At 38.4% G+C, this 23,067-nt stretch overlaps 1 protein-coding gene across 2 annotated transcripts in view; it reads right to left on the reverse strand.

The window, feature by feature from the left end:
• Window positions 1–23,067, reverse strand: part of MCTP2 (multiple C2 and transmembrane domain containing 2) — a 123,261-nt gene that overhangs the window by 12,536 nt on the left and 87,658 nt on the right. For both annotated transcript variants that reach the window (XM_061999141.1, XM_061999142.1), the window contains 2 exons: window positions 10,547–10,669; window positions 8,359–8,400 (listed from right to left, as the gene is read on the reverse strand). In XM_061999141.1, coding sequence (XP_061855125.1) covers window positions 8,359–8,400; window positions 10,547–10,669 — 165 coding nt within the window. The remainder of the gene's footprint in view (window positions 1–8,358; window positions 8,401–10,546; window positions 10,670–23,067) is intronic.

Genomic DNA, 23,067 nt, shown 5'->3' on the forward strand with positions numbered 1-23,067 from the left:
CTAGGGTATGAGAAGTGCATGTGTATTCTTACCTAGAAGGCATGCTAAAATCACCTCTAGAAAATGGCTTTGTAACACAAAATATGCCCAATCAAGCAAGAGGCAGAGACATACTGGGATTAGAAAGTTATATAAATGAAATGAGTTATTAGAGAGTAAAATAGGCTAGCAGCTGCCCTTCCAGTACACACTGCAATATGTGTGCAGAATTGTTTGAAAAGTCTGGAAACTTTTCAGTCTTGTCTTTGCTGTTACAGTTTTGTTCTGGAAACCTGCACTCTAACCACATCTACAGGATGATTAGGTCACTGGTTAAGCAAGATTGAAGCAGACAAATTAAGTACAACAAACAGGGTTCTTCTAAATTATTTAGCTTTTGGAGTGCTGTTTATGCTATCTGAAGTCAGCACCTCACAAAACACTGTCAGAAGCAGTAAGAGAGTTCACCGTCCACCAAGACGACAGTCACTGGTCTATATTTATTTCTGTCATACAGAAATCTATATTTGAACATTACTGTATTTGTGGACGATGGAAAAAATAATCCTAAATACATCTTCCACTAAAAACATTTTCCCATCTGTGCAATGTCCTACTGCTCCGATAATTTTTCTCGGTCCTCAGATACCGCTCCTTTCTGATTTCCTTTGGTTTCAATATATTATGCTGCTTGAAAACAGGATTTGGATACCCATGGTTCAAAAAATCACAGGTTATAAGCTTTTGCTTGAATAAAAAATAAAATATCCTGCTTGTTTCTGTGGGGTTTTTTTTTCCCCTAAAACCGGTTGTGAAATTTCCACTCCTTGAAGGCTTTTTTCTTCTTTATTTCTTAGCTGATTACAGCACTGTGGGTGAACCAAAACTAGCCTTCAGCCTCTGGGAAAGAATTAACTCCATCAAAATGAATTTACAACTGAGAATTAATTATATAATCGGTGTGTTACTTCAAATCTTCCTTGCATATCCTGATTTAAGAAACTTTCATTTCTACAATAATTGCCTGAACAAAAACACAAAAGGGGTCTTACAGAAGATTAAACATGTCAGGGGAAGGAAAAAAAACCACCAAAACTCAACACCCAGCAAATTCAGAAATTAAGTCTTTTTATGTCCAGCTAATGTGCATCAGCTTAAACTTGTAAATGAAGAAACCAAATCTCTGCTGTACTGAATGAAAGATGCTTCAAAACTTCTCTGTTTCTGAAATATGTAACAGTTAATGTAAATGCACTCAAAAGGCTACTACAGCTCTGTGTTCTTCCTTCCCTTCTCTACTATTTTATACTGCTCCCAGACATTCAGGGACAGTTGCAAATGAAACTGTCACACAATTGCAAAACTGAGGTAGTTCCAATGCCAAAGATTTTCAAAGCATGTGAAATATAGGGCAGGACAGGAGAGAACATCTCCAGCATTAACATGGCTATTCACAGCAAGTGAGCTTCAATTGCCAGAGCTGGGCTGGCAAGGGAAAATCATAAGACTTGTGGAGGAAGAGACTGAAGGCAAAAATTAGCAATCATCTGCTCTGTAACAGACCAACGCTAGTTACTGCTTCTCCTCCAGCAAAGCCTCCATCACTGAATTGAAAACTTGGATGGTGGAGATCTTCTAACTTCTTGTCATCATTTGTTCCAAGAATTAATAGCTTCCATCTTTACAAAAAGCTATTCCCTACTTTTTAAATCTATACCTCACATATTTTTTTCTCTGGATACATTCAAACCAGTAAGCAACTCCAAACACACAGACAATTTTCAATGTCATACCCTAAGTGCATTTCTGTTGTATACTACAAATACTGTATGCACACACGTAAAAAACCAAGGCTTCAAGCCATGAGCAAGTTCTAAAGACTTGTTCACTCGGATTTCAAATAAAACACACAAAAAGAAATCTTGCATGAGACTTTCAAACAAGTGGTATTAATCAGTAGATTTTTGGCATGCCAAGGGAAACTCAATATATAAAGCTGAGGAACACTTGGGGGCAAGGATGAGGAAAAGGGGAGGAGAAAAAAATAAATAAGGCTTGGTGCAAAATGAGGAAGAAAACAGGAGACAGACAACTCAGGAATAAAAATCTTGCATATCTTCAGAAATACATCTGCCTAGCCTTGGGCTGGCCTAACTTCCAGGATTAGCTTTTTTACTGTAGCTGTCTCATTATCCTACTGCTGCTACAAGCATGTTAGGGCAATGTTTTACTAGGATTTATCCATTGTACCAGATATGAATCAGCAACAAACAAGATTGATGGAAAAGGGAAAGAAAGGAAAAAAAAGCTCAGGCATGCATGTTTTTTTTCTCCATTATTATTCTGGGTTTCTTTGAAAAACAAAACAAAAAAACCCTCATGCTGTAGTTACTTAGAAAAAAGCAGACTTAGCCAAAGAAGTTGGATTTAACCTCCACCTTGCCCTGTGCTAGGCTATAAAACTCCAACTTTACCGGTGTCCATCAAAACCTGTGCCAAACAACGTCTTAAGGCCAAAACACTCATAGATTAAGAACTTCTGAGACCAGAAAGATTTTACTGGGTATAAACGACAGACCACTGGCCTCTATTGTCTGCAGGGAACACTTCACTACAGGCTTCAGTCTAGCAGCAGAATGAAGCTCTTGTGGGAGGTGGTAGCCATGGAGTGACAGACAGTCTCTTGGTAGCTAAAATGAATTCCAGGCAAAGCTTTGAAAATAGTCACCACAGCAACCTTGAACTGGATCCTGCCTTCAGTGGGAGCCAAAGGAGGCTGAATCAAGCCCAGCAATCTGCCTTGCTGAGTCACTGTCTTGCCCTGTGCTGCAATGTCTGCTGCATGTCGAGCAGGGCTTCTCGGCACTTCCAGAAGGATGAGTACCCAGAGAGGATGGCTGCCAAACTCTGAGCAACTGCCTCGTGCAGTCCTGAAACTGTGCATCACAGGATCTTTTTGTTTATTAACACCATGCTGCAAATGTGCCTGTCTGGCTGGGGAAATTTAGCGAATCTGAGTGTACTTGAAATAATTACCAAATAGAGGAAATGCAACACATACAGGTCAATTTATGCTCTCAGTTAAAAAGGTGTGAAATCTGGAATAATTCCACTGGAGCCAATAGAATCAGTTCAGACTGATATAAAGGAGAGTACCACTGGCCTTAGAAGGACACATTTTAAAAGGAATGGCACACCATCCTACAGCTAAGGCTTGGGGGAACACTGGCTAAAAGGCAGAAGATGCTCACTTCACGCCTTCTTCAGTGACATTTGCACTTTCGTTGTTTATATTAGACGAATTTCTGTGCAAAGAGGACTAGCAAAAGTCTCCTGAACCCAATCCAAGAAAAAGCTTACGTGGAGATGCTTAGGGTATAACCCTCTTGCTTTCTCTCTGCACTGGTATGAAATGCAGACGGTTTAAGAAGTATGTTCTATACTTGCTCACAGTTTCATAGACATGTCAAGTAACCCGAAGTTTTGTAGCACTGCTACAAGTTTTAAAGCAATACTGTTGGTGAGAACAGAAGAAAATGTCATTCACGTGAGGAACATGTGTGTAAGCAACAACAGGAAAGAAGCCTGAACGGAGATAAAGAGCCATTAGTCTCCTTTGATTTAAAAAAGGGAAGGAGAAAGAAAACAACTTTGGTCAAAGTCAGTGCTTTCTCCTGGAAATACACAAGACCTAAGAACAATCACGTGGTGATTAGACTTAAACTACTGGATCATCATCATCTATAATCTAGGTAATGATCTTCAGCAATTCGAAGTACAGACCTATTCATACATCTGGCTAATTCAAAATAAATTTCAACAACATCTGAAATAGTTGGAATTTTTAAGTGACAAGAATTCCATGAGGTTTATGGGCTTGGACTAGTGACCTGACTAGTGCTACTTAATAGTCCTCTGGAGTTTTAGAGAAGTTACAGTGTTGGATCACCTACCTCCAGTGAAAGAGGGAGAACTATAGACTGCCATAGGGCCACTAAGGGGTCTACGTGAGAAGAACCACACAACAGTTTCCAGGACACCTGAAAGTCTTCTGCAAGTCTCTCCTTTCAACTTCTCTCTCCCATCACATCCCATAAATCTATGAATGGCTGGGTCAAGATGCTGAGACAAGGATTGTGCCAATTTATGAGATGCTTACAGGTAAGAGCAGTCCTAAACAATACTGCAGTGTAAATAAGACATAACAACAGACCATTTATCTTCCAGTTTCTTGCACACAGGTGGCCCCCGACTAAAAAGCAAAGGACAACCACAGTAACCTCTGCACTCTGTCTTAACCAGAAGTTGATTAGGTTACTAAGATGCTTGCATCAAGCACAGGTCATGAAAGTAGCAGAATCTGTCCCTTAGGCTTCTCCATAACTACTGTATTCATGCTCTGTCCATAGACTCCTTAGGAAGCAGTGAGAGAGAAGCCACAAAGAGACAACTGAAGAAAGAACAACAATTTAAGTGAGTCCATGTCTACACAAACACACACCTTGTGGGGATTTTTAGGACACAATCTTGGCCATAGTTTTGTGGGGAAATTTTGTTAGTCTGAACATCCCCTGTGTATCATGGGGTATTTTCAAGTCTTTACCATCATTTCTCTTCAGCGATCTTAATGGGAGATGTTGAAATATTATATTGCAACTGTTGTACTGAAGAGAAAAAGAAAACCTAATGAAATTATTTATACTTCCAGGGAAGAAAACAATGAGATGATATTGTCTTGAATGACCTTTCCTAAGTATGGGGATATAGCATCTTACACAATAGACTCTTGGTTCATGTTTCAATTACTGACCTTTACTGTGGAGAAAATTAATGCAATTTTCATCGTAATCCACCCGTACAAATAAGATCCATATGGAAGGTTTCCACATGCTGAATCTAACTCAAATGGAAAATGTCAGCTGTTTGCTACTGGATGAATTTGACTTTAATTTGTTCGGCTGCAGTCTTTTTGAATTGTGTTCATAAAACTTTGTATATTTTTGGTACCCATTTTTGACAGAGAATTTCCTACATTAGAAACATTGGATTTTTCTTTTTGGGAGATTCCTTTTTTCCTTCTTTTTCTCTTTTGTAATGCATGAGATACTAAATATTTCTTGGAAGTCACCAAATAACTTGGCATAAAGTCACAGTGTCATCTGAGCCTTCCCTGTTACATCCCACTAGCCAAGCAGGGTTACATTGTCTCACGACCAGATAGAAACCCTCCAAGAAAAAACCAAACAAACAAAAAAATCCACAACAGGAATTGTTGATTTAGTCTTGTCTCTGATTTTCATTTGAATCAGTTAAGTAGACCTGGAAATAGCAGTAATTTAAATTTTGTCTGGTTTGGAGGAGATGCAAACTTTTATGCAGACAAGATCATGATAAGACTCTAAGACTGTTTGGAGTCAAGTGCCATGAAAAAGGGTAACTGTCTGCTCTTGAAGCTCTACAGTTGTTGTCAAAGAAAGGGGGGAAAAAAAGTAAAATAAGTAGAAATGGTCAACAATCAGACAACTTACATTGAACTGCATGTAACTTGTCTATACCTTTCTTCTGCCAGGCATAAGATGTTTCAGTGATGTAATTATAAAACAATCCTTATTCAGACAGTCTGACAGACCCCAGAGCTGACATGACACAGCCTGAACTTCATGTCCAAGATGGCACAAATCCGAGAAGGCATTCATCCACCGAACAGCTTGTGCCAAAGGGACAGAGCTCTCTTATCTTTTACAGTCTTCCATGCTAGTATTTGGGGAGGGGAGAGGGGGAAAGAAAGGGGGAGCTGGCAATTAAGTCCTGTCATTTAAGACAAATAGTTTAGGTGGAGGGAGTTAATCTGCTCTTGGGTTTTTGAACTAAGTGTCTGTGTATTTATAATTTGTAAACAGTTCATCTCTTACAGGGTGTGTTACAATTCCCAGAAGCATGATCTGTTATGTCTAACAAGCAGCAGAACCCAGAAAGGCTATGTGTGTGAGTATTTTGATACAGCACGATGATAGGAAACAGAAACAGTGACCTCGTGTACCACAACTCAACTAGCAGATTTCAACTTTGGGAGCTCTTGTATTAGGGAGGAAAAAAAAATACACAGACTTCTTTCTAAAGTATAGCTGTCTGTTTAAATGTTGACATTGCCATGAGATAATGTCATAAAATTACATTTTTCTTACACTCCCTAAAGAGCATTGGCCACCCTCAGACTTGGAAGTCACTTTGAATAACCTAATGTACTTAAAGATGCAAGTCATCAGGGAGCAAGCACGGTCCACCACTGATGCAAAGGGGATATACCCAGGGCAGGACAAAGACATTAAGGCAATGTTGCACAGCATTTGACGTGGGACACATGTAGTGGCTGGCAATTCTCTCTCCTTGTAACTCTGTGTCAGAATTCCATAAACCCATAACACTAGTATATCAATTAACACAAACTATGAATTATTATTGCTGTAATGTTGAGATATAAAGTGTTATCTTGATGAGAAAGCCCGCTAGAGGTGTCTACTGTGAGTAGCTTTAGATAGTGCTACCAGCTCTGCATTTCAAAGACTCACTGTGCATGCATGAAATGGAGATAGAAGCAAAGCTGCTTACAAAATGGCAGGGCCAAATCACCAGCAGCTCAGCATTGACCCTCATGAGTTTTCCCAAACCTGCCTACTTAGTTAAAAGAAATCAAGAAAGAGAATGACAGTGAAGTTGTTCAATGGGCAAGGGGGAGGTCACAAAAATGTGTTTAGGTCTTTGAGTGGCCCCAGTTATAGAGACAAAGTCACTATAGTTTAATCTAAGCTAAAAGTAACCTAGAATATTCTGTCTTTGCAGCAATGAATCTGTTGCACAGCTCAGGAAACAGAAGATTAAATGTCTGTTTAATTTTTTTTTCTATTTTTTACCTCATCACTTGCAAAGGAAAAAGAGGAATATTAAAAAAGAAGGAAATAAATGGGATTGGTTCCAGCAAAGAAGTTATACCTTTAGATGTCACACAAATAAGATGTAGGGTCAACATTTACAATTGTCTAGCTTTGGGTACCCACAAAATAGAAATTGCCAACCTTTAGAGATACATGATATTCCTTTGAAAAGATGCAGCTTTCATTTAGCAGCTCCTGATGAGTTCCAGATATTAGTCCATTTAGCTGAACAATTTTACAATGTAAAGGGTGAATTATAAATGAGAACATTTAAACAATTGTGTGTTGCAAGAAACCTGTAATTCAACTAGATTGCCTAAAGTTCAGTTGATAACTTTGATGGATTTCTGGTTGCTCATTAAAATATAACCACTACAGAAAAGCAGGTTAAATTTAAATAACTGTTCCCATCAATTAGTCTGCTGAGTTTCAATTCTAGTGTCTGTGACTGAGAAGAGTTAAGGTGCACTTGCTAACTGTGGTATTGATTTACTTCTCAATGATCAACAATTTCACGGTAACACTCTTAAAACATAGAAAATTCAAGAAGAGTCTTATTAACTTAGTATGCAATTTGAAAGTTTCACATCGCCTTGTGAACATTTTCTTCCTAACAGCTAATGTTCCTTTGCATGCTGTTGCTCGTTAAATAATTCCTCACCTTTTAGCTTTCAAGTATTTATAGATTATCAGATCCTCCGTCACTTACTTATGTTTTTTCAAGCTGTACACATTAAGTTCTTTTAATCTTTCTTCGTATGTCATGCCCTCTAATCCTTTTATCATTTGTCACTGTGGTTTGATAAACTTGGAAAAAATAAAAAAGCAATGAATTTTTCATAGTGAGAAGAATGAGTAAGTATGCTCCAGTAAAATGAAAAAAAAAAAAAGGCTTTGCCAATTCCAACTCTTTTTAAATCTCAGCTGGTGAAGTAAAACCATTTTTTCCCAAGCTCTGAAAGAAATGCTGAGAAAATTCTAACCCAAGTCCCAAATCACCCAAATCCCCACAAATCACAGCAATTCTGGCCTAGAGAAATGGAAATGCCAAATCATTTGGGGAAAGCTGTTAGTAGGGAATGTCGTCCAACACTTGAAACAGAAGCAATGGAGGATTTTACACACTCATGCATGTCTTTGCACCTCATCCATCCATGCACACACCTATAAGTGCACATACATGAACACGTGCCTGTTACAATTTCAGTCTCAAACTAGGAACTGCTCAGATTCAAGGAATGTTCAGAGGTCTCAGGTAACACCACTACAGAATGTTACACAAACCAATCTTTCCATATTTTCAAATTTCCCAGTGAGCAAACTGGCAACAATTGCTTTCCCAGTTAATACACAAAATAAATTAAGATCTCACAGAGATACAATGGTGGGTTTGTGCTCTGCCGTGTTCCTTCTGGTTCTAGCTAACACAGTCGTGAGATATGCTTACCTTATCATCTTCATCCTCATCTTCATCCAAACCCATAAGCTCCTGCAAAAGCAGATGTCCATATTACAAAACACTACACTTCTCTGTCAGTGGCAGGCAATGTTAAAAAAGTTTATGATACTCCCACATTTCATTACACTTGTATTGTAAGTCATCAAATACCCACCAATCTCACCTTTCAGAAACAACATTTTGTATTCAAGGACTTCTCTTTTTTTCTTGTGATATCCTGAATGAGTGCAATACCCTATACAAATTTTAAGTCTAAATAAAGCATTACTGGCTGTAACCAGTAGTTTGAAGGCAACAGGCTTTCAAATTCATTGCCAACTTTTACTGTCTGTAAACAGCTTTGTTCTTACTCTGACAAATGAACCAGCCGGTATGTCAAGGCTGAGAACTCCATTCTCAACTTGTTCCATCCTCACTGCTACAATGACTGTTTCCTCCCTTTAGGGCCATAGCTGAAACATCAGACTTTAGCGAATACATTACTATGAACATAATCAATCTCAGCAATCACAGTCAGATTTCTATGCCGCATTGTTTCCTCCCTTTAACTTATATGTTGACAGGTAGGGGAGAAAACAAAGAAACGTGGGTAAGGCTTGAAATTCGGAGCGCTTGGTATTGAGTTCAGGGATTTAACAAGCTGAGCTTTTAACAAAGTCCTCCAATTTTTCTTGGTTATTTAATAGATCCATTTTAATCAGTGTGCTACAGGTTTAAATACAGCAAACATGCAAAGAACCTGAAGGATCACAATAAAAAAATGTTTGTGATTTGCCACTTTTTAGGGGTTGGGTGGTTTTAGTTTATTTTGTTGATGATTTTTTTGTTTGGGGTTTTTTTCCCCCGTCAGAAATGCAGTTGCATCTAGTGTGCAGAAGGTACCTAGAGCTCAGATACCCAGATTTACTCTTTGGATCTCTGGAATAGCCTCAGCAGCCAAATTAACACTGCTCATGGTTTACGTTTCTACAGAAGCTCCTCGTCTGTAAATCATAACCCATTTTTACCAATATTCATGGATTTGACCTCCTGGCAAATGCATCAGTATTGCTTAATACTGTTACTCCCGTTTTATAGCACAAAAATCTGAGAGAATTTGAGGCCCACTTTTGCAACGATTGTTGCTTACATTCCTCCACATACATGAAAGGTGCACGTTGGCACACAAACCCCATAAGTAATGCATGTGCAGCCAAGGTCTAAAGAAGCAAAAAAGAAATAAATGACTGTGTAAAAAGCATCAGTATTTTGAAGAAAACCTTTTCTCATCTGCAGGACAGATGTGACTAAGGGTAGCACCTGATTGTCTATTTTTGACCTACACATGGTCAGAATCGTAGACACATAAAAAAGAAATCAGGTAATATTAAAGGCACTTTGACTACTTGTTCCATATGATCCCGATTCCACAAAGCACTTAGGCAGATGTGCAATGTTGCTTATGCAAAATGCACCCTTGAATTTCACAGCATCACATTGCTTGCAGGACAGGGGCCAACATTCTGATGGATCTTTCTTCAGTATTACTACATTTAACCTGTACTTTCAGATACACTTTTTGGTAGTATCGATCTACCCCTTAATGATATACTGCTCAATTTTGTTGACTTATGTGAGAATCACCTCACTTAAAAATGCAACAAACTCATCACAGGATGAGTGATAGGTGCTGGAAGGCATTTTGCTGTGTATTTTTTCCTGGTTAAGTTATTCTTATTTTATATTGTCTTCTGTATTAAAACCCCTGTTTGCCTGTGATTGTCCCACAGAAGAAGTCTCATTTTCTTGATAAAATAAAGTAGCCACTGAAGACACACAGTATCTTTCTACGTTATTCTGCATTTGGCTGAAATTTGAGAAAAGCATTTCTTTTACCATTTGCATGGGAACTTGACTCTTAAGTCTTTCTTAGTTCAACTCAGTTTAAGAAGTTTATAATCACTTAGTAAGTGAAATCCTCTTCTTACACACTCTTGCTGTCTACTACTACGCTGAATGATTTATTGCATTAATTGCATAATGAAAATTGAGAGGGTTGAGGTTTCTTTTCAGTAACTCGGAAAGGAAAATGCCATTTAGCTACACAACTAGCTCAATACCATTAAAATGCATGACAATTTGCTCAAGGGCAAATTCAAGCTGGGGCTGCTAGAATTGTTACTGTTGCTTTACTTGCCTGGGCATCTTGAGTGTTGTTGACCTTCCCTGTTCTGATGAGGGAGAAGTTGTATGCAAAGAGCACCAGCAGAGCCAGGGGCACCATGTACAGTTCCACGCTCCAGACGGTGACCACAAATACCTGGCAGAAATCAAGCAGCAGAAGGGAACACACACAACTGTTTAAAGAGATGGATACATAAGAAGGCCTTTCAGTCACTATCCCTATGTACAGTCATCCTTGAATCTCTGTTAACCCCATTCATGTTATTATTTTGGCAAAGAAAATCTGCTTGCAAGGCGTGCTCTCTTTCTCTTCTGTTTGAATCCATTAAGGCTGCCATTTGCTAGCTTCTCCTCCCTTGCTTCTGATGAAGTACAAGGCCATGAAAACATAAGGTTCATCCGAAAGCTTTATTCACTCCTTCCTGGGACCCCTGCAAGCCTGAAAGCCTTTTGTCCTTCATGTTACTGTGTAACAGTTCACTTTGAGGGGTAAACCTGCTCCATTTATCAAACCCTAATTGCTGGGGGGTCTTTAACGGGCTAGAGGAGAGTTTCTTCCTTCTGTGACAGGAGCCGTCCAGCTCGCTCATCACTCCACAGGGAATGATCTGTAAATGCATCTTCACCATTAAATCACCCGTGTTCCTGGCATAGCAGAGCAAAGACCATCACCTTCCAGAGGCAAGGCTCTAGGTCAAATGTGATGCATTATTTTGGAAAGGGACCATAGAAGTCTAGTCTTCTTTTTCATACCCTTGCCGTTTACCAGCACAGCATATTCTAATTGCACCGGTTGCTTGGAGTCTTTCTGCCCAGAAATGGTATCAGTTTATGTGTTAGGACTGGTCTCTGACAAAATTCAGAAGCTAAATTCTGGAGTTCTGTTCTGCAAACTGGATCAACAAAACATGGAACACAAGGAGGATTTAAAAAGCATTTAGACTTTTTCTTGCTTTCCAAAAAATGATCCCAAGGCAAACTGCATCCTTTTTGACAAGTACCAACAATACTTGAACAGACTGCAAACCTGGAGTGGATAGCAATGCAAAGTTAATACACTGAATGAAGAAATGCCATAAAACACATCTTGTGGTCCCACTGCCTTTTCTACTCATAACATAGCATTTCTGGAAGTTAACTGATTAATGCTAGTAGTAATCTGAAGCTACTTTAACAAATCTTCTTTAAAGACAAGGCACAAACACGTTTAACTGATTTTTCTTGCCCCAAAGGAACTCAGAATGACGAGAAACAAACACCGTAATTTTTTAATAATACAGGTAGGTGAAAATGAGTCTGATCCAGTTAATGTAGCTCAAACTGCAATGAAGGGATGATCAGAAAGTTAAATCTCTACCTCCCTTCATCCTTTGCCCATCTTACACTACATATAAAAGCAATGCTGGCACTTGCAGAATGGGATATTTATGGAAATGTTTTTGTGCCATTGACCTGAAAGTTTAACCACACTGTACCAAAGAAGTGCTTCCCACTGCTTTCAGTGGGGTGACCATTTATACTCCTACAAAACAGCAGTTGTTGTAACTTTTAAACAAAAAGACTTGTCTGACATTAGAAAAATAGCCAGTTAATATCTACCAGAGGCCAAACATAAACCAAGAAACAATTACTGTATCCAAGAGTCTTCCCAAAAAGCAGCTCAATTTTCTAGAGTGAACCTGATTTTGTGTTAGCTGTTGCTATGTAAGGAATTAGACTGTCATCCGTTCCTGGCATTTGTAGGCCAGTAAAGTAATCTTTGAGATATATTCATTTATAAAATGGGCTCACATCCAGACAACATATCTCCATACTACTGATGTGCAGCATCAGAACATGAAAGAGGACTTGGTTTTGTTTTTTTTTTTTCTTCTTGATCCTGATCCTGCCTATCAACATATTAAAAAATCAGAAGTGAAAATGATTCCAACAGATGTGATTCATATGTAAGCAAGGCAACAGAAACACAATAACCCTGGCCAAGGACATAAAGTACTTGATCTGCCTTACAGGAGACCTGCATGGCTTTAGATAATGAAGCCTTCAAAAATTGTGATATTCCAAGATAAAAAGTCTTCCATAATTGAAGAAATCTAACCTGAACAAGTTCCTCTGAAGCTATTCCAGCAACCTTGGATGAATCCCTACTTGCTTTTCCAGACCAAGTGAAGGGGATATCAGCTCCTGTCCTACCTCAAGTGTCACTCTAAAGAACAAGGTCCTGTTATGTATTTATCTATACAAATACCTCAGGTACATACAGACAGATAAAACCAAACATATGCATATAAATATGCATCTGATCCTTATGTAAACTCCTTCACAAAAATTCATATTGCCTGGGATTCATTCAAAACATTTGCTTCAGTCTGTTGGAGGAGGTTGCATTTACATCATCTCCCTGGTGTATTAGCAAACTCGGTCTTCTTTTAACATAGCAAAAAGACTCCACTGGCAGTTAGTGAGGCAAAGTCCTACCGGAGTCAATGAAGCTCTTGAAGAACCTCTCTTCATTCATTCAATTGCAGGACTTGAACCAATTTTAGTGCATCTGTCACCATCTTATATGAACATCACTCTGTTGAGTTGCAAGTATACTACAACCTTGCAATCACAGGTCATTTAGGCAAGATACAAAATCAAGACCTTGGTGATTTTAGATCCAACAGTACATTTTGTGTATTATTAAGTTTCAGACCTTAAATAAAACCTAAAACTTCATTACAAAAACTCACTGTACTCTCAATTGGTGGCTGAGGCATACTGTTGCTTCCTTTCTAATGCAGGCTGGTTAATCAGTTGCTGAGTTATAACTCAGCAATGCTTTGATAGAGCTCCCACATGTCCTTAAGAGTTTCTCTGCTGCTACTGCTGCAGTAAAGGGAACTTTCATTACTGTGACACCACACAGACACAAGACAAATTGATTTAGCTATTCAGAAATTATTTAGCCTCGGAGGTATGGGAAATGATTGCTGTGAACATACAGTACATAATAAAAGCTCAGAGGGTGCTTATAAAGTGAATAGAAATATTTTGCATTCTAACAGCCTTTGAGTAGTTCTTCAGCATCAGTTTCCAAAGCAGTTCCCAAAAAAGGCCCAGGTCCTACTTGATAAACTTTTGTGCAGCTCCCTGACACTGACTGCAGCATCAGAGTACTGTGAGATAGACACCCACTCCCCAAATTACAAGATTCTAAATCATGCATGTTTTTATTTCTCTCCAATAATACCATGAGAGAAGCTCCTGCTTGGCAATACTTTTTGCCAAAACTTGCAAATGGTTCGGTTGCTGACATATACGCTTGGAACACTCATCTTCTTGATTTCTTGTAATCCCTAGTCTGCCATTTGCCTAATATATAGATTGTCAAGGAAAGTCTTAACAGGTTCAGACCACTCACTCAATATCACAGTAGTCAGGGACAAAAATCAAGTCTCTGTTTCAAATGACCCAGTTTTAACAAAACATACTTTTTTCAATGTTTCACATCACCATTAAACCAAGTTGTGTCAGATCTAATCTGTTACATCATTGATATCTTTCTACTGGCTTCATACTGTGCATGAGAGAAGTTAAAACGACAGTACTCAATTTGTAAAACAAAAGTCAAACAAGTGGAAGCTGGTTTTCCACGTTACCTTTTTTAATGTCATCTGAAAGTATAAAAAGTCTATTATAAAACTAAGTAATTTAATTTACAGTATTATAAAACAGTGATGAAAACAGAAGCAGAAATGGGAAAGACATCACTAGAGATAAAGAAAAAGGAAAAAAGTGAGCTCTTGAAACTAATATTTAAGACTTGAGTTCTACCTAGAAAAGAACAGCAATATCACAGCCTTGGAGAAAGGACCACTTGATTTCGTCTGATTAATGTGTTGCTATTTCAAACGGCCTAATAACTGCAAGTTAAAGCTCTGGAGGTTTGGAAGCTGTTTCATCTGAAAATCATTGAAGAGGGGTCCAACTGTTCCTGTCAAGAAGCATGGAGTTTGAACAACCATGAGAGTGGCCCTTTTGACAGCAGTACAAAAGATGAGAGAAGGCAGTCTCAACTGAAAGTAAAAACAAACCCTTAGAAACACGTTTCAAATCTGGTTTTTCTGCCCCTCTGGTTCCAATTTAGGATCTGACTATTAAGAACAGATTTTAGACGGGTGTCTACTAAAGTATGCCCATAAAACATTTGTCACCAGCAAACCCACAGTCATGGGATAGAACAGTTTTAAGAGGTTTAGAAACATAGCATTAGATGGGTTTTTCTGTGTAATTATTCTACACAGTAATTGTATTTTTTTTACTCTAACAAACAGGCTCTTTTTGACCTGCTAAGTCTTTGTGAAAAAAAGTAAAAGACACTATGTTGTGTGACAGAATACTTCTCAGACAACAACAGTGATGGGAAAAGGAGAGGGATACATTCCATCAGATGGAAAAAATAAAAGTGGAAAGGAGATTAAATGCATGCAAGGAACCTATGGTAAAAGGGTTTTTTCTCAGCCAGTGTAGGCTCCGATGCTAATGAAATGCCTCATCAACGGAGCTGTGAAAAATATTATTTGAAACTGTAAGTTTCAAAATCACACACAATTTAACTGAACTCTAAAGTACAAACAGCTTCATCAAGTTTCCTTGCAATTTATAAATATGTCCACGCAACTCATGAAACCCTGAGAAAAACTTGAGCTGATACTGCTGTGAATGAATGTCCAAGTTATGTCTTGAACTAAACTAAAACACTGATTTTGATCTGAGACATACAAAGACATGCTACCCTTTATTTACAGGGAGAGGAATTGCACATTTTTAACTTATGTCTGGGTTATGTAGGCTCAAATTGCCATGTACAAATGAACTCTATAAAAAATGAGACATTTCTGCAGCTAAATATTCAGGGACAAACTCACTAGCATTTCTCTCTTTATTTTTTTGTAAGCTTTTGGTCCCTCTGCCCCAAACAAAATGCAAGATATTAGCCAATAATATAAGATACTGGCTACCCAAAAGGGCACTCAAATCCCTTGGAGGCAATAAGCCTGTCGACAACAAATTATTTCTGACAGATACTTATTCCTGCCCTTAGAAAGAGCCAGTAAAAGGATAGAGGAGAGAATGAACACACATAGGGCAGTACATTTGTGCATATGTGTGTGTGTATATGTATATACACTGTATATACAAAGGTATCTCTTCCAGATCTGGGCAATATGGATGCGTGAACACAGGAGTGCTGAGCCTACACTAACAAAAAACAGGGTATACATTGAGGGCTCAGCCTGATGTGAGTGCAGTAACGAGGTTGGCACTCTCAGATTGCTTTGTGCATTGAACTAGTGAAAATATGAAAAGAGGAATCTAAAACGATTACAGAAACGTATGCAATACAGTCCCACCTCAGGGTATAGCAAATAAAGTTTGAGGTAGTCAACTAGCATGTAGCTCCCACTAAAGTACTTCCCTCAAAGATCATTTTTTTCCTTTTTTTAAGAACAGATCCTCTTCCAAGGACACATTACACAACTGCTTACTAATACTCTCCTTCCTGCATCCATATGATGCTCTAACTGTGCCATACCCAACTGAGAGCAACCCTCTGCCCCCTCATAGCCACCAAGTTGGAGCTCAAGGAGGAGTCAGTTATCAGCAGAGCTGCTCCCTCCTTGCCATGCAATAATGAAATCTTGTCAGGAAGAAAAATTATACTTAAATGAACCATCACTGTCAGAAGAAACCTATTTACTTTAGATTGAATTTGCTTTTTTGTGTGTGTCCCCAGGAACAGAACGCAGAGCATCTCAGTGGCAGTATGAAACATGCATTGTATCGAACAGCGATGAACACAATCAAAAATGATCTGAAGAAATAGAGGTCTTTAAACATTTATGCCACATTACAAATTATCTCTGCATTACTCCACACAGTGGTGGACAACTTACTAATGTTTTTAGGGTGTAGCACAGGCTTAGGTCTTCCAGAGAAGCTCTCTGTTGCAAGCAGAAACATAACTGGAATCTAAAAAGAAAGACACACTCACAAAAAAAAAAAAAAATCCACCTAAACACCCCAAAGCCAAATCAAACATCAAATTGTGCCCCCAAAATAACTCAGTCTGTATTAAATGCATGACTGCAAAGAATGAAGAAGTAGGAATAAAGGATATGTTTGTACAATTCCCTACCATGTCGATTTACCTGATTTTTTTCAGGGTAACAGAAAAAACGTGGCCTTGTTTGCTTTTCCCTGTTGTCTTTATAGGCTAAGTGACAGAGCTGCAAAACCATGTCCTGCTGCTATACCCACATGTTCCATCTTCGCTTGTCCCAACTGCATCTTGCTGAGAAAGTGGCCCAGGATAAGGTTAAGGAGGAGGAAAAACACTCAAGACACCCAACTTATGCTTGACAATTTCTATTATATGTGAGGATGCAAATAGAATAAAGCCTTTGAAGGACAGGAACTGTAGTCATCAGGTTCACAATTTTAACACCAGCTTAAACATTCAAAAAGAAAAGAACAAGCCCAATGTCCCCCACTCCCAACAAAATAAGGTGTAAAACAACCAACAAAAAAAATCCCCAAAGAACACACGAAAAATCTCATACTCTTTAAGTCAGTATGTGTTAGGGCCTTTTTTATCACTGTCTGGTTTAGACTCTTCAGGGGGATCTCATTTTCTTTGCTGCTGCTAGGAAGTAAAAACTCATTTGTGTTTTAAATGAAAGCTGTGATTCATGTGCAATCACAGGACTCTAAGAAATGGCGTTTTAAGGAAAAGCATGTTATTCTGCAAAAGTTGCAGCGAAATCAGAGGACTTGACAATATTACAATCTGTTCTCCACCATCCTCTTGGGATGCTGCTGGCGGTAACTTCATCAGGGACGGCTGGGATGCTACATTTCAGGCTGCAAACACTTACAAAATGTCCACATTCTGATCCTGAATTACTTTTGTCATTAACATGTTCAATGGATTTATTCTTTAGCCATAACAATGCCTGGAATCAGAAAGAGATAAACAACAACAGAATGAAATCAAACTAATGAAAAAGTTTTCCCGTTTATTTTGGTTCCATTAATGAGATTAGCCAGCCTAGGAAATGAAAAACAAAATGCTTAGAGATTTTTTCTTAACGAGGGGTCAGAGAAGAGCTGCTTGGTCCAAGTTAATGTCACGGAACTTTTCACCTGTTAAGTTTATATATAAAGTTCAGATTTATCTATTACATTCCAGCTATTTGAAGATTCTCTGTCAAATTGGTCAGTGTGGGTGACGATTTTCAACACAAAAGGGTGTGCATCAAGGGGGTGTCTTCTTTGTCCTTCAAGACACATACTTTTAAACCTCAAAGCCTTTTCTCTTTATCCCTAACCCCAAAAAAGTGGAAAAAAAAACCCAGAACCAACTATGACAACACAAGTTTTGTGTTCTATATTTATGTACCTACAACAGTTTTGGAGTCAAAGACTTCAAATCCTTCAGTGTCTGCAGCCTACAAGCAAGAGCTGTTTGCTAGCATGCTGACTGCTCTAATTTTTCCCCTCCTGTCTTTATCTAACATATTTTAGATTTTCTGTGCCAAGTAAAATACAGTTAAGACCCTCAAGCAATAAAGCTTAAAATTGAAAAAACAGGGGAAAAAGATTATTACAACAGTTTTCTGTCTTTTGGGGTAATCCACTGGGAGTGGGTCAAGGGAATAAATCTACATGTTATTTCTAAAGGGGTAACTATCACAGACAAAGGCAATGAGGGAAGATCCTGAAACAAAGCGGAGGTGGCACGCCAAAAAAAAAAAAATCTGTTGTTTTATACTGTAGCTAAATTACACAGTCATTTTTATTTCTAATGTTTTGATTTCTTTATCAGCAGGGTCATAATTTTTGGAATTAATCTCATACAGAAAGTTATGATCTATTTGCAGGAAAGACAGGCACTATGCAAGTTAAAAGCCTGATCTTATAGTAAATAATTCTTCCAAAAAGTGTCAGAAAAAAAATATCTGTGCTATTTAAAAGGAGGCAAAAATGTAGGTTAATTTTATTTATTCTGGATAAGGTGAACACCATAAAAGGGTCATGAAAAAATTTATCATTAGCTGAGCTGATAAATGTCCACTTACTTCGGAGACATATTTGTTAACACTGTGAGAAACATTAGCAGTGAGGGTCAGATGGTGACGTAATTGTACAGTGAGTGGAAAGATTATTTGGTGGAAGTGCTCTTTAACTTTGGGTTCTCAACACAGGGTTACAATAGGTAGCAAGTGGGAGGCACAAATGATATGTTTAAACTACTTTAATTACTTCCTCCTTCACGTTCATAGTATATATTAGAAACGAATGAGTAAAGGAAAAAAGGCTCTCTAATAAAGTAAGTATGTTTAATTAGACTTAATTCAGTGTTGAGTGGCAGGAGGACTACACATAAGGTTATTTTCCTGGCAATCTCCAGCTACAGCATGAAAAAAAAAGATCAGGTTGCAGTAAATCCACATAAATAAGAAATAGATGCTTGTACACACTAATGCTGATGAAACTAACTGGTATGTTCTTTTCTGAAACCTCCAGTCCTAGAGAAATGTTTCCAGACTGAAACAGAGCAAAAGAATTAAACTGAAAACATTTAAACTAAAAAAAAAAAAAATAAGCCCAGTAAACCCAGATCACAAAAATCACCCAGAAACCCTCAAAAACACCTATAAAGCACATATCAAGCAGTAAGATAACACTCTCCAGCACAGAGTTTCATACTGTTCTCTTTTGCAATGCTGTACATGGGATTCCCCAGCACAGCCCTGTGCCAGAGCCCACAAGGTCTCTCATCTTCCAGACATCCATTTCCTACAGTCAAGAGAAGAGTAAAAATCCTAACTGAACTCCAGTATTCCCCACACCTGACACACACAGTGAGAGTGAGTGAACACTGAGTGATTGCAACATACTTGAGCAATTTCAGTAGGTTCTTGTTCTGTGGTGTGACAAAACTGCTGCACTACAGAACAAATGCATGAAGATGACTGGGAGAGTCACTGTAATTATACCCTAAAAAAGTTACTATTGTAAGCTAGCAACAACAGCAGCAACACAAAAAAATCCAAAGTATTGACAGCACGACTATGTAATAAAGATTTTCCACTAGCAGACCTATAGCATCTTGCTTTCCAAAATACAGAACAACCTAAAAATCCTCCCAAAACCAGTTGCAAGACTCCTGCAATTTCAGACAGCTGTTAGGTAAAACTAAAGCCAGAAGATGGTTTATTTTAAGAAAGCTGTTACATGTGCAGCTCCAAATCAGGAATGACAGGAGACTAGAGGATGCCTAAACCACCGTCATCCATTTGCCCTGAAAATCAGTTAAGCCACATGGTCACAGCAATCTCTTCTTGGCTAATAAAAGTTACACAGCTTCAACATGCAACTTCAGGTGCTTTGTGGGACTCCTTACTCACACATTACTTTGACACTAAACAAAACTCTGAATTATCCACTGTAAAATTTGTCTTTTTGGGGTTAGAGAAGGTGTTAAGGGAAAAGAGATCCCAAACTGCTGTTTTGATGCAGTGGATTGAACTAACATTCAGTAAATTCTAACAATCCAGCCAAGAACATAATATAGAGCTTTAAGTGGGAGAAAACTGAAGTCCTTTATGACACATGCCTGTTCAACATATTCTGTGCTGCAGAACAGATCCAACTTTACAAGTTGAAAGCAAGGGCAGTAGAGACATCCCAAGTGTTTTAGTAATTAAACGAATATGCATAATGAACCATATGCCCAAAGGGCCTGTTCTTCATGTGGGCCAGATTTTTGTTTGAATTTTTAATTTTTATATACAGATGAAACATTTCATGTAATATAGCAACAGTGCAAAGGAACATGCTATGCAGGAAGGGAAGGAGGAACTACCCATGTGAGAACAATCAGAATACACTTGATGAATTCTGCTCCTCAATTTCCAACTCAGAGCCAAGAGGGCTTTTTTTTTTTAAGAAAAGAGAAAAAAAAAAGATAAGAAAAAATCCTTTTCTCCTTTGAACAGCTGTATTAGTCATCTGCTCAGAGTTGAAAAAGAGGCATTAAATATATGTATATTTATATAGGTCATATTTATACATTTATATGTGTGAAACGGATTATATACACCAACACATTTCGATGCTGCAAGACTAGCAAAAACACAGACAAATTAACAAAGCTTCTGATCCACCAGGAGAAAAAAAATAACTGCAGAATGGGTCTCTGTTCAGCAGGACCTGGCATGTTGTGTGAGCTACAAGGGAAACAGGACACACATCTGTCTGTGAAACGGGAACTGACATTTTTAAAAACATGGGTCAAATTCTGCTCTCGTTACAGTAATGTCACCCTGCTGTCAGCATTAGCATATCGTGGCCCTTTTGCAGAAATATTAAATCTTCCAAACTCTCTGGAGGTTGAGCTGTAGTGCTCCTTTCAGTAACATTCACCCTTTTTCATCCCTTGCTCTTATAGTGCTTTTCCAAGCAAAAGAAGCATCCTTTGCAAACATAAGCCGTTCTAATAGGCTAGTCCTCTAAACCAGCAGCAAAACTACTTGGTGCTGCTTTTCAAACAGCTAGACTGCACAATACTAATCTGGTTCCTTTAAATGGTTCTGATCCATTGGACAAAGTTCTATTTTGCTTTGTAAAACCAGTGACTGGGGTCAGGTATTTGTCAGCGTGCACATGCTGGTTACGCAGCACAAAAAGTTTCCTGCGTGAGCTTTACCAGATTTTTGAGCTCTTTTCTTATACATGATTTATGCTCTGGGAACCAAGAGAAATAAAATCCTTATCAGACTCTATGATGGAAAGGAAAAAATGTTGGGGTAAATAGCAAAGAGTGCCTTACAGTAGCTGAGATTTAGCACTATGCTTAGACAGATAAGTAATACTGCACACAGCAGCAGTGCCTGTTACATGCACTGACTCAGTACTGCAGAGCTGGGGTGGGAGAGCACTAGCCGTGCTCTAAGGGATACAGGCAATAATGTGATCCACTTCAGAATCAAAGGGGTGATTTTTTCATCAAAGTCAGCAAGTTAAAACTTTTCCTGGGAGTTCTGTAGTTCCCATCACGTAAGGTAAATGGCACATAAGAGTGATCTGGTCCCCAGTCCAAGAAGTATTTAAAAGCTGAAATAACGAAGTTGTAAATAATGGCATTCATTGCTCTCAGTCCTAATTCAGGGTTCCTGCTTCTGACATTGCCTGGTTTATGTGATCTAGTGGTCTCCACGGAAAGACAGATAAACTTCAACGGCTGTCAGAAGACAAAAATTGACAAGGAGCATCACCTTTCCTGACTGTTTAAATCCTTTAAGGAAGTGTTGGAGCAATTAGAGAGGGAGTCTAATCTTTGCAGAGTGCATTAACACTCTCCGACCTCCCAGACAATAGATCAGACCTCAGACACATAATGCTTCCCTAAGGCTTTTTAACCAGAGCATTTGATCTCATAGTCACTCTGTATGCATTGCTATAGGTACCAGCATGTAAGACAGTATTCACTGGGTACTAAAGGACCGCTATCTCTGTTAGTATTCACCCAGTTTTTAAAACAGAGAGCAGGAAAGCCATTGCAATGTGTGCTGTTACAGAAGTACTACTTCCCAGAATTAACAAGAAAAAATATATTAAAACAATCCAGACTAGCTCTGCAAAATGTCTTCATTTTTATTAACCTCATATTTCCTTTGTACCACCACCATTTATTTCCCAGACTTGGAATATAAATTCATTTTTTTAAAAAAAGCACAGATTAGTTATTTATTCATGGAAACAGTTCTCTGATAATAACTTCAAAATACTCCATTTCTTAACCCCCATGGAGGGACCTGAGGGAAAGGGAATTCGGAAAGCAGGTCTAGTTTATTAAGGAAATTGAAATATATCATTGCAAATAATATTCCCAAATGTGTACACGGGAATATCTGGGGAAGTATTCTTAACTGCTAGACCAAGTCATCATCTAATTCCTGATGGGCATGTTCAGTAAAAAATGCTAATATCACTGTATCAATTATGCATTTCCCATTTAATATCCTAAACATTTTTAGAAAATGTGCTTAGTGCATTTTTCTTAATGGAATTAGACTTCCTTGCCATGATGTTTTGACAGAGGCCACATCTGAACAGTTCTTACATGGATAATGCATAATGGGGTTTAAAGCTAACTGGATTCCCACCCACTGCTAAATAATGGGTGCTGCATTCTCACGAAACAGTGGGGGGTTATTTTCCCCCCCACCCCGTGCCATGTATTTGAGGTACAGGGCTAGCTAACAATACTTTATACAAATCTACACATCCCTTCACACTTTGTGTGAGCTGCAGGATTTTGTTTTACTTTTGTAGACCTACAAAAAGCGCCTTTGGTGAAGTACCTGCATTGCAAAGAGGTTTTGCTGCAGTTTCAACGTGTATCTCAAGTTTGTCAAGCCAAGAGCATCACAAATGACAAAAAGGTCACATATAGCTAGTATATTTAAAAACAAACAAGCC

This window comes from Colius striatus, chromosome 7 (assembly GCF_028858725.1).
Source record: "Colius striatus isolate bColStr4 chromosome 7, bColStr4.1.hap1, whole genome shotgun sequence".
Taxonomy (NCBI): Eukaryota; Metazoa; Chordata; class Aves; order Coliiformes; family Coliidae; genus Colius; species Colius striatus.